At 34.3% G+C, this 12,650-nt stretch overlaps 1 protein-coding gene across 1 annotated transcript; it reads right to left on the bottom strand.

Annotated features, from left to right (window-relative positions):
• Window positions 1-6,798: 6,798 nt before the first annotated feature.
• On the bottom strand, window positions 6,799-9,948 carry LOC132800034 (uncharacterized). The gene is made up of 5 exons (XM_060812933.1): window positions 9,818-9,948; window positions 8,431-8,558; window positions 7,735-7,803; window positions 7,569-7,629; window positions 6,799-7,429 (listed from the first exon to the last, which is right to left on the bottom strand). Exons 1-5 carry the CDS (start codon window positions 9,946-9,948, stop codon window positions 6,799-6,801), a joined length of 1,020 nt encoding a protein of 339 aa, XP_060668916.1.
• Between the last annotated feature and the right edge of the window lie 2,702 nt (window positions 9,949-12,650).

Here is a 12,650-nt window from a genome sequence, read left to right as displayed (position 1 = left end):
TTTTGACTAATTCCTATTGCTGTCAAAGTCCCAAACCAAAGAACAATTTCGAGTAGAATCTGTTTTAAAAAAAAAAAAAAAAAAAGGTCAACAAGGCACAAGAACAGGTCAAATAGAGCCCAACCACTTTATTAATTAATTCTTTTCACTTTCAAAGCTTCAAACCAAAGAAAAATTTTGAGCATAAATGTTTTATTGGCCTAAAATGGCTGGTAGCAGTGCAGTTGTTTGTGAGGGCTATAAAGGTGAATTGGCAAGATTAGGGGTTTTAAACAATCCAATTTTGATAAAGTTTACACAACGAATTAAGCACAAAAAAAAAAAAGGCAAAACCAATGCTTTTTGCCTTAAAAGCATCAACTTTTCCCTTGTAAATTGAAAAAAAAAAAAACATTCTAATCTTTTCGTAAGCTAAAAGAAAAAAAAAATAGCATAAAGCTGATGCTTTTTGACTTAAAAGCATCGACCTTTTCCTTGTAAATTTGAAAAAAAAAACATTGTGATCTTTTAATAAGAAAAAAAAAAGGGGGGCAAAATCGACTCTTTTTGGCTTAAAAGCGTTGGCTTTTACATTGTAAATTAAAAAAAAAAAAAAAAACATTGTAATGTTTTAGTAAGGAAAAAAAAGGGTGAAACTGGCACTTTTTGGCTTAAAAGCGCGGCTTTTCCCTTGTAATTTAAAAAAATATATATATTGTGAACGTTTGTGAACATAGGTTGACTTGCTCCTAAACCCGTAGTATATTAGTCCGGATCGAAAATTAAGTTCAAATTCTAATGGTCACCTTGACCTCTAATCAACTTGTGATTAGAAATCTTGGTATATGATAAAGATGCTACAATAGGTGATGGATGTCCTATTGATAAATTAAACTAAAATACACGATCTCTATTCGATGTTTTAGGTGTTCAAAGAGAACAAAAAGAATTCTTTTCACAAATAATTTTTTGCAGTGATATTGGCAGCTAAGCACCTCAAACTTTATCGGGATTGACACAGTACACCCTAAATTTTTTTTTCTGACATTATGCACCCCAAACTTTCTTTTTATTTGCACCATTGGTCCTTCTATTAAAAATGCTTAACGGAATGATCAGGTAAGGGTAGATTAGGTAATTTTACATACTCTTCTTCTTCTTCTTCTTCTTCTTCTTCTTCATAGATACCATTAAATCTAACAGAAGAGAGGTCCTCATGGTTGTCATAAAATTGATCTTCTTGTTCATTAATGCACTTAATCATATTTTTTTATCCCTTATTATTTTGCTTTCTGCCCATGAAATCCTGACTTGAAAAAAGAATAGGAAAAATAAAATAAAATGATAAGTCTCCTATTTAGAATGATACAACTTTTCAATTTTATTTCTTGAAAGATGTCTTAAAAAAAAGAAAAATCACCCTTGAAAAAAGAAATAGAAATATCCATCAAAGATCTAGCAACAAACAATCTATTCAGTCCTATCTAAAAATAAACAAATTGGTTTTGAAACACAAGGAAACCCATATGAAATGCGAAAGCAAAAACATTAAGGAATAAATAAAAAAGAAAGAATTTGGCCGATCTGGGTTGTCTTGAAATTATAGTCAAACCCCATAATCCGCTCAATCGCATAGGGATTTCTACCTTCAAAGCAAACCTCAATGCTATCTCTCTCTCTCTCTCTCTCTCTCTCTCTATGTTTCTCACACCCAGAGGAGTTTCCCACTTGGGACGGCAAAGAATACAACCAAAAAATAAAAGGACAATTTTTTTTTTAATAATCAGAAAATATAGATTATAAAGAAAAAGAAAGAAACAAAACAAAAATTGCCTCAATACGTGGGTCTTGGTAGCACAAAAGAAAGGAAAGAGAAGGTGAAAAAAAGACTAGGAAGGTGACGTTTTTCTCTTTTTGTGTTTGTGTTTGTGTAAGCGTAAAAGAAGAAAAACATGAAAAAGAGATCTAGAGTTTGATTTGGAGTTTGTGTTCAATGGGGAACAAGTTTTGCAAGAAAGAAGAAAAAGAGAAAGACGAAGGAGAAGAAGAAAAAGAAAAAGAAAATGTGAAATTACCTGATCTATCCTCGCTTAATTAGCATGTGCATAGCATGTGATTATTCTGTTAAGCATTTTTAATAGAAGCACCAATGGTGCAAGCAAAAAGGAAGTTTAGGGTGCACAATGCCAGGAAAAAAAGTTTAGGGTGTACTATGTCAACCCCGATAAAGTTTGGGGTGCTTAGATGCTAATATCCCTTTTTCTGCATGATTGATGTACTTAATATTATTGAGAAAATAAGCCCTTAAATAGGTTTGAATGAAAAAAATAAAAGCCTAAAAAACTAGGTTAGAACTGGCCAAGGATAACAAAACAAAGGTGTGGCCGAATTCTATTACCTTTCTTAATCTAATTTGGATTAATTAATTAATTTATTTTGGATTAGGAATTAATTAATTTACAAATAAAATAATAAAATTATAACTTTTCTAAAGTAATGTGTCTAGCAAATAAATAGATAAAAACCAAAGTAAATACTATTTCTTAAAACAAAAGACAAGTGTTCAAATTAGGCAACTAGTTGACTAGTTTGCCAACTAAGCCGACTTTGTCCAGTCACTAGCTAGTTTAGCCTCTAAAATAGCTCCAATATGCTATGTAGGATGCCAAATAGGATTAATATTTGTTCCCATATGTTTCCCTTGATTGGAACAAAAAGAACTTGCTTGAACAACAAGAAAGATTAAAGCTAGCGCCAAAATGAAGCAATTCGGACAACATGAAGTCTTGTGCGCCAACATGATTAATGAACAGCTTTGCTTCTATCTTGGCATGATTTCATAGTCCCTTGGAGTGTTCAATCATGTTTATAAGTCAAAAAATTCATTTCTTGCTGTTCAGAGTCCATAGATGCACTAAAATAGCTTCTCGGATCCATTTTTGTCTTCATAGCTTAGATGCATAAAACGGGCTTTGGATCTTCGGGTATTGTCATGCCCTTTTGAGAATTAATAACACCTCGTATAAAACTAGCCAAGTTGTCCTTAAATCTCTTAGCTTGTGCCTGTGTGATTGGTCTCGTCTTTAGTTGTATAGGATCACCACCCCAAAGAATAGTCGGTTGTATGGGTACAGGCAGATTCTCATTAGTTTGGACTTTAGAGAGAGACCCCCAACTCGATCTTAGAGATTGTCAGGCTTCGAGTGACACGGGACAGAGAGAGTAATTATGAACAGGACCTATGAATAATAATAATATTATTATTATATAATAAATAGTACTTAGCATTATTATGGGCTTGGTTAAGAGGTTTGCCCAATCTTTTCAAAATTGACAGAAAAGTCATTTTTTTGTTACTGTGCAACCATTACATGATTACATCCCACGCATCCAACTCCCTCTTCTCTAATTCTCAGCTTTGGTCAGAATAATTATGGCCCCTTAATTACTTTCTTATCTTTTGAAATCATATCTCTCTTTTTTTTTTTTTAACCTCGTTATTTTAATTATTATTATCAATTTCTTATTGTCTTGTTCTTTTTTTTCTTTTTTGTTTTCCTTTCAATTGTTGTGTTACGTTTTGGTTAGGCAATGCTGATGCTTTTTCACTTAAAAAAAATATTGTGATCTTTTAGTAAGGAAAAAAAAAGAAAGGCAAACCCGATGATTTAAGCAAAAAAAAGAAAAAAAAAGTGCAAAGCCGATGCTTTTTGGCATAAAATTATCTGATTTTACCTTGTAAATTAAAAAAAAAAAACATTGTGATCTTTTAATAAGCAAAAAAAAAAAAAAAAAAAAGAAAAAAGGGCAAAGCCGACACTTTTTGGCTTAAAAGCATCAACTTTTCACTTATAAAATTTTTAAAAAAAATTGTGATTTTTTAGTAATTAAAAAAAAAAGGAAAAAAGACAAAGTCAACTCTTTTTAGCTTAAAAGCATTGGTTTTTCCCTTGTAATTTTTTTTAAAAAAAAAAACATTGTGATCTTTTACTTTGAGTTGCTAATTAGTATACTTGAATGAGTACTAAGATGTTTAAACATTATTTTTGGCTTTTTAAATGCAACATTGAATCAATATATTTTGCAACATGAAATATACATTGAATCAATATGTAATCTACCCTTTAAGCAATCAATTTTGACAAAAATTAGATACCATAGAAATTAAAAAAAACTAAAAATATCAAAGCTGACTCTTTTAGGTGTAAAAGCGTCGACTTTACCTATAATTAAATATTTTTTTAGTTTTTCTTTGTTTTTCTCAAAAACTATCTTTTAACTCTTTTGAATGTAGCTAGCTTTTAAACAGTTCCATTTCGGCAAAGTTCACATAACATAGTAAGCAAAAAAAGAAAAGGGAAAAGCCGATGCTTTTAATTAAAAAAAAAAAAATTTGTGATCTTTTACTTTGAGTTACTAGTAAGTATACTTGAATGAGTACCAAGATGTTCAAGCATTATTTTTGGCTTTTTAAATGCAACATTGAATCAATATACCTTGCAACATTAAATACACATTTAATCAAAATCTAATCTACCCTTTAAACAATCAATTTTGACAAAAATTAAATACCGTACAATTAAAATATTAAAAAATTAAAAATATCAAAGCCAACGGTTTTAGGTGTAAAAGTGTCAGCTTTACCTATATTTAAATATTTTTTATTTTTTCTTTGTTTTCCTCAAAAATTATCTTTTAATTCTTTTGCATGTAGCTGGCTTTTAAATAGTCCAAAAAAGCTATATACTATATATATATATATATATATATATATAATTAAACTATATAATATATCAATAATTTAATATTCCTTCACTCAAATAAATTTATAAAAATATAAATAACCAAATATATACTGGGCTTGATTCGGACTGGGGTTTTTATTCTCCGGTCCTGACCCAACACCGATTCATGCCTTAAGAATTTATCTCGAGCCCACCCTTTAACCCTGATCTTTCGAGGAAACATCGCCCCATTATGGGCGGTGCACCATGGTTTTTGGGTTATGTGGGGCAAATTATGATTCCTATCCATAAAATAATCTTTTTAAGATTATACATTTCCAAACAATACTGTATTGTACAACATAATTTTATGTTCAAATCCACCTGTTTGTTTAAATATTCCAAAAAATCCAAATCATCTTTTCATGCCAAAACTATAAATACCACAGTGAAATATATATCACTATAAATCATTTTTAAGCACATAAATTATAAAACATTAAACATGCTTAAAATATATGATTTTCAATTCGTCTTCTCAAAATCAATTGTTTTCCAAAATGATTTAAAGTCTCCATTCAAATACAAGGATATTTAAATAACATGATCCATAAGTTTACTACGAACTCATCAGAGTTAGAAACCATTTAAAATCTTAACAAAATTCACATAAAATAATCACACATATATGTAAATGCTGATATTCATATATGCATAAAGTAATCACTTAAATCAAATGATATATACGTTAAATAACCAAATCATTTATATTATACTACATGCCCAAAATATTTTAAAAATATAACCACTCACAGTACTGCAGATGCTCACTTATGCTCCCCTGCATAATCATCTCCAGGCTCAACACAAGTGCCTGTAATGTAATAAAAATATTTCTCAGGTTCTAATAACTAAACCCGAAACATTGGTGTGTACAAAATGCCTTATAATGATTTGTATAACTGCAAAATTATATAAATTGGATATCGTTCGATCCAATTATACAACATACCCTAAGGACCAAGTATCCAAAATTGGGACTTTTCACCCGAAGGCTAATCATTCAAAATTGAACATTCTAATCAGTCCAAATAATATCTAATTTCACTAATCCAACTTTAATTTTGTCCAGTTTGACCAAATTTTGTCCAAATACAGTTTGAATTTATCCCGTATTTAACTAATAAACCTAAAAATGGAAAATTTATCAAATGACGTCCAAAATTCACAAACTTTATATCAACGGAAAGCCCAAGAGATAAAAAATACAATTGTTTGCTCACCTTGGTTCAACGATGTCTCTAGTGGCCAGAACACTTGATGGAAATCTCGATCGAAATCCCTATTGATGTATCTCTCAATTGGTGAAGAATTAGGGCAAAAGGAGCACGAAAAATGAGTTCAGAGGGTTCGAAAATGGGAGAAAGGGTGTATGGGTTGGCCTGAAATGGTCGAAAAATGTGAAAATCTAAAGACCCACCTCATCGGCTGCTTTCAACTTCCCCGGCTTGATCTAGGCCCGTCGGCCGGCCATTCATTGTGAAATTTCACAGTTGATCTCGCTGTCATGTAGGCTTCCCTTTGGTGTGGCGCGTGTATCAAGTTGGTGCCGGAATTGGGAAAAACAGTGATGACTTGATTGGACATGAAACGGGTTCAAAAAGATCCGATTTGAATCCATAGGTCCGAAGAGAAATTTTCTTTTGTTTAGGGGACAAAACGGGTATTTCACGATCACTAACAGACAAAAACTTAGGACGGATTTGAACACTGATATAAAACTGATGCTTAAAACTTCTTAGAACCATAACTTTTTATCTGTAACTTGGAATTTGGCATGTTGCTAGTCTATGAACTCGTATCAATGAGCTCTACACAATGATATAATAGCCAAACCAAAATCTTAACCATAGAAAACGTCAACCTAGGACCCACATATAGTCCACTTGGTCAAGCCTAGTCAAACTTTTTCAATAGGAGTAGTTTGGTACTAGTTGTTACAACCTACCTCACTTAAAGAAATTTCATCCATAAAATTCGTACCTTAGCTTTGGAAGAGGTAAGGATATTGACTCCGTATATGATCCTTTCACTCTTAAGTTGCCTTCTTGACTAGATGATTTCTCGAAAGGACCTTCACTAATGGTATGGTCTTGTTGCAAAGCTTTTTCTCTTCTCTACTTAGAATTTGCATTGGCTGCTCCTCGTAGGATAGATCATCTCTCAACTCAAACTCTGGTGTCTCCAACACATGCGATGGATCTGAGATATACTTGTAGAGCATGGAGATGTGGAATACATCATGGACTCGAGAAAGCTCCTTTGGCAGGTCTAAACTGTAAGCCACTGGACCTATCCTCTCAATTATCTCATACAGTCCAATGTAACGAGGATTTCGCTTCCCTCGCTTTCCAAATCGTACTATGCCTTTCCAAGGAAAGAGTTTCTGGAATACCCGATCACCAACCTTGAAGTCTAAATCCTTTCTATGTAGGTCCGCATAGCTCTTTTGCTTATTTTGTGCTGCTTTCAACCTGACCCATATAGTATTGACCTTGTCTATTGTCGTTTGTATAATCTCGGGACCTAGAACTTTCCTTTCACCCATGGCATTCCAACATAATGATGTCCGGCATTGTTTCCCATACAATGCCTCATAAGGCAACATGTCAATAACTGTTGTTGTAGATGAACTCTGCCAAAGGTAGATACTCATTCCAATTTCCCTTAAATTGTAATACATATGACCTCAACATGTCCACAAAGGTCTAAATAGTGCTCTTAGATTGTCCATCGGTTTAGGGGTGAAAAGCGGTACTCAAATTCAACTTGACACCTAGCTTTTTCATTAATCTTCGCCAAAACCTTGAAGTGAACCGTGGGTCTTTTTCAGATACAATCGATACTAGTGCCCCATGCAAACTCCCTATATAATTCATAAAGATTTCCACTAACTTCTGAGTACAAAACCTTTCACGAATGGGTAGGAAATGTGCGGACTTGGTGGGTCAATCTGCTATCATCCAAATACCATCATGTCTATGAATTGTGGGAGGAAGCTTGAATATCAAATCCCTTGTAATGCACTCGCATTTCCATTCTGGGATGGGTAAGGACTATAGAAGTTCAGAAAGCTTTTGTCTTTCTACCTTCACTTGCTAGCAAATAAAACACTTGGATACATATTCAGCAACTTCTCTTTTCATCCCTGACCACAATAATGTTCTTTTCGGGTACGGTATAGCTTGGTATTACCATGATAGATAGCATAGGTAGAATTATGGTCTTCTTCCATTATTTGCCTTTTTAACTCTTCATTAGCTGGAAAATAGTGCCTACAACCAATCACTAAGGCTCCATTGCCTCTAATAGTAAAATCTGACTTTCCCCCCTGTTTAACCTTCCTTCTCATGCTCATCATGTAAGGGTCTTTAAATTGAGCCTCAAGAAGACAATCCATAAGTATCGATCATTGTCAGAAGCTAGTAAGTGTGCTCCTAAAGTATGCATCCATAAATTAACATCCAGCTTTCGTAACTCAACCATCAAAGGAGGTTGTACTGTCTGTACATAAGACAATGAGCCTATAGACTTCCTATTTAATGCATCAGCCACCACATTTGCCTTACCCAGATGGTAGTCAAAAGTGCAATTGTAATCCTTAAGTAACTCCATCCATCTTCTTTACCTTAAATTCAACTTCTTCTGAGTAAATAAATACTTAAACCTCTTATGATTGGTAAGGATTCGATAAGCAACTTCACACAAGTAGTGCCTCTAGGCTTCAATATAAAGATCACTACAGCAAGCCTTAAATCATGAGTCGGATAATCCAGCTCATGCTTCTTCAACTGCCTAGAAGCATAAGTAACAATTCATAATTTTCTCAAAAATCCATCCATCAATTTAAAAAGAAGGTTTAAAATTTAAATCTAATTTCCTCAAACTAATATTAACATCACAAGTTTAAAACTGAGATTGTTCTTGCTTTCGATTACATTCTTAGTACTTGCAATTAAAAGATTCATGCTGCTCATTGATTATCCAATTTTCTTAACCTCAACAAACATCTTTCTTTTAACTAATTTCATCAAAGTCATAAAATAAAAATTCTCATATTTATTCTAATGGAAGGCCTTAGATTGCTTATAAAGTCTAACAAAATCCTCAAGATTATCAACACCAAAGAATATGAAACCAAAAGATCAAGTCCAAGTCTTCTCATCATCTTAAATATCATTTTCGTGGAAACCTCAAATCCTTCCAAGTTTCAAACAAATTCCAAGAATTCATACCTCAAGCAATAAAGAAATTTAAATCTTAGTTACAATATCACAATCAAATGCTATGAAGTAACTACTAGATCCTCAAACCATAGGAAAACATTCATCACTTTCTTATGTTCTAGCTACGCCCCCCAAAATCATATTTCTTGGAAGGTCAAGTTATCATCAAGAATATCAACCACTTTAGATCCATAAAACATCATCAATGTAAAGCCCCTAATCTCCATGGAAACAAAACATCAAAAATCAGCTTAATTCTCAACAAGTTGTCCCACACAAGATCATTAAAATGCATTAACCAAACTTCGTCTATACCAAATTCTAACATCTCACTAGGTCTAATGAACCCTATTGTGAAGGTGGAAATTTCCAAGTGACATCCCAAAGGAAATTGGAGTCATCCCAACTTGTGCAAAATATTCACGTAAAACAAAAGAATGTTTGGTCCTTGAGCCAATTAAATATGTCCATCACTACCAAACATAGATAATGTATCTGTCACAACACTAGGTGGCCTGTGCCTCCTAACTAATCATAGCATATACCTTACCTTTGATAAGTGGTTGTCCCTTTTGACTGTGGATATAGATCGCTGTTTAGTATTGGTAGAACCTCCTGAAGTCTGGCCTACATATGTATCCTGTACCATATACCCACCAATCTAATGAAATTGTGCACCCGATTTTAAAGCTCTAGCCTGACTATGCCTTCAATAGGGATCATTCCTTTTCAAGCATTCCGACTGCGTGCAATGAATGCATGATCCATTCCACTGGCATGGTCCATTGTTAAACTTGTCACCTAAGCTACATGCTGAGTTGAAACTACCTCAACCTGTGGATCTCCATAAATGGCCATTGACAATTCTCATTGTCCAATGTCCTAAACCTTAAGTGTGATGTTTCTCTGGAATCTACTGTCCCTGAGGCTGTGTCTGCCTCCTCTGAATCCTTTACCATCCAATGATCTTGAGCTAAAGTTATTTTCTTTTAGGTGATTGTTAGCCATTGATCTCCAAAGTCATGTCATCCACAATATCGACTTTTAGACTTGCGCATCAATGTCTGCCCCTCTACCTCCAAGGCAGCATCTCATAGACCAATTCATGGGGTGAATGGCACTTGAGATGCTCAGTGCTATAGGTTAGCTCTAACCATCAAGAAATCTCCTCTTCTTATTGATCTAATCGGCAACCAAGTTGAGGTAGAACTCTAATAACTCCCTAAATCTTTGCGCATATTCAGAAACTGTCATGCTATCCTGGTTGAGTGTCTCAAATTTAACCTCTTAATTTTAACAAAGGTTCAAGGATAAAACTCAGTGTGAAGTGCTTTAACACCCCGTCCCAAAGTACAACGGAAATTTTCCAACTTTGACCGAGGTTGACCGTTGACCCAAGGGGGGTCAAAAGTTGACTTTTTGACTCGGATGGAATTCTAGGTTGACTGAGGTACCGTTACGAATTACACGTTGGCACGAGTTCGTAGACTAGTAGCACGTTGAAAACGGAGCTACGGTTCAAAAGTTATGAGCAAAACAAGTTGGGGTCCAAACTGTCCAAGGGTGCCCGAGTTGACTTTTTATTTATGGGGAAATGAGCTTTGACTTATATATGGTTGTAAAGTGCTCGTCGATACGAGTCCGTAGACTAGCGGCACGTCCGATTTGGACATGTGGTTTGAAAGTTATGGACCTGTAGAGTTTTTCAAATACTGTATTATTTTAATATTATTTTTAAACGTGTAATGATGTGCCACGTGTGACTTAATAAATGTGACCATGTGTCACCATGTTGAGATGCCACATGTCAACCGTGTTTAATATCATATTATTTTATTATTATTTTAAATAATAATATTATTATTAATATTATTTAATTAATTTTAACTTATTTCTTTTTCTTTCTTTTTCTTTTCTTTTTTTTTTTTTCTTTTCCCCCACATGGGAAAAAAGGGGACCCAGCCCGATTCCTCTTCTTCTTCCTTCTTCTTCTTCTTCTCTTTTCTTTTCTTCTCTCCCTCGGGTCCACCGGCCTTCACAAATTCTGGCCACCCATTGCACACACACGCCGGCCAGTGATAAGCCGAGGGAGGAGGCGAGCTCGGCCATAAAATTTCACGGTCACCGGCCGCCGGACGCGCCCAGATCGGGCCGGAGAAGCTGCCGGTCGAAAATTTTCTCTCTCCTCTTTTCTTGTGTTTTCCAGCCAGCCCAGTCCAAATTACCACCCCTCTCCCCCTATTTTGAGTCCTCTGAGTTCAAATATGGCCTCCAATTTCCAAAATTCAAAGCGGTTTGCGAGATACGAAGAGATCAAAACCGGCCGAAGCTTTCGGGCCAAATTCCGGCCACCACCGGCGGAATTGGGGTCAATGGAGACCGGTAATGCGATCCTCGTTCCTCAAGCTTCGATTCGGTATATTATTCGACAATTTTGGTTAACGTTTGTGTTTAACCCCCCGAGTACCGGGTATTATTTATCCGAATAAAATATTAATTTATTTGACTGTGTGTGAATTGTGTTCTAGGAGCACGGGTGAGTCGTGGAATTGATCCCATGGTGGATCATGGTTTAACTGCGTGCTCCAGGTGAGTGACCCACCTTCAAATTTATTTCGGGAATTAAATTTGTGAATATTTTGTGTGAATTGAATATTTGAAATTTATATTTTATGTGTCAAATATTTAGTGGATTTATATGTGGAAATTTTGATGCCCATATTTGAATAAATTAAATCATATTTTGATTTTTGACAAATTATGGAAATTTGATATATAAAGGCATTGTGATTTTGATAATAATTGATTTATTGTGGAAATTATTGGTGGATTTATTTTGATTAAAGAAAATATGCATTATATAAATTTATGCCATGTAAAAATTATTTTATGGTATTGAGGATTGTGGAATTCAATTATATATGAAATTCTTGTGGTTTTAACATTATTTTGGGCATGATTTGATTTTCAAATATTTCAAGGAAAATATTTGTTTATGTTGGTGACTTCAATTTTTATAAGTATGCCCATAGAATATTATGTGATTTAATTTATTATATTTCAAAAAATATTTATGCTATTGGAAAATTTTGAATATTTAAATTGGTGGATTTGAAAATTATGGAATTTATGCGATGAATTTATGGCGTTGATTATAAAGAAATTGTGGTGAATTTCCGGGTTTAATTTGATGGAAATAAACCCGGTATGTTTATGGAAAATTTGAGATGTATTGATTTATGATTTTTAGATGCACCGTACACATACTGGTGTTATGTTTATATGTGATATGGTTAGTGTGCACACGGATGTGATTAGCGCGCTGGTGGGTGTGAGTAGCGTGCAGGTGATTTATGGGGTTGTCCTGTGTTTGCCATCGGATGAGGGTAAGCCGCCCCTCCATGGCCGGGACGCCTGTTTATAGCGGCGCAGTGGGATGCCACGCGACCGTATGCCGGTTTCTCTCTATAACCTCCTATCTGGCGGTACCTTGGGATGCTGGGTACTGTTGGCGCCACTGGTATATAATGGGTGCATCAAGTGATTTTCAGAACTGGGATTTTAAAATAAATATTTTGAAATTGCATTGGAATTAAGAATATGATTAATGCTGTTTTTATTATTTAATTGAATGGGGATTTTAAATTGATTTTTTTTTCCT

This window comes from Ziziphus jujuba, chromosome 11 (genome assembly GCF_031755915.1).
Source record: "Ziziphus jujuba cultivar Dongzao chromosome 11, ASM3175591v1".
Classification (NCBI taxonomy): domain Eukaryota; kingdom Viridiplantae; phylum Streptophyta; class Magnoliopsida; order Rosales; family Rhamnaceae; genus Ziziphus; species Ziziphus jujuba.
This window is presented reverse-complemented; position numbering and strand designations above follow the sequence as displayed.

Bases quoted from the DNA above. Each gene is read 5' to 3' on its own strand.
- LOC132800034 (XM_060812933.1), bottom strand. From the start codon at position 9,948: ATGGTAAAGGATTCAGAGGAGGCAGACACAGCCTCAGGGACAGTAGAT. The intron at 8,559-9,817 runs GTAGTTTCAACT...TTATGCTTCTAG, and splicing joins ATGGAGATCCACAGGTTGAG to GCAGTTGAAGAAGCATGAGC. The intron at 7,630-7,734 runs GTATTTGGATGA...TGAATTATATAG, and splicing joins CACAATTCATAGACATGATG to GGAGTTTGCATGGGGCACTA.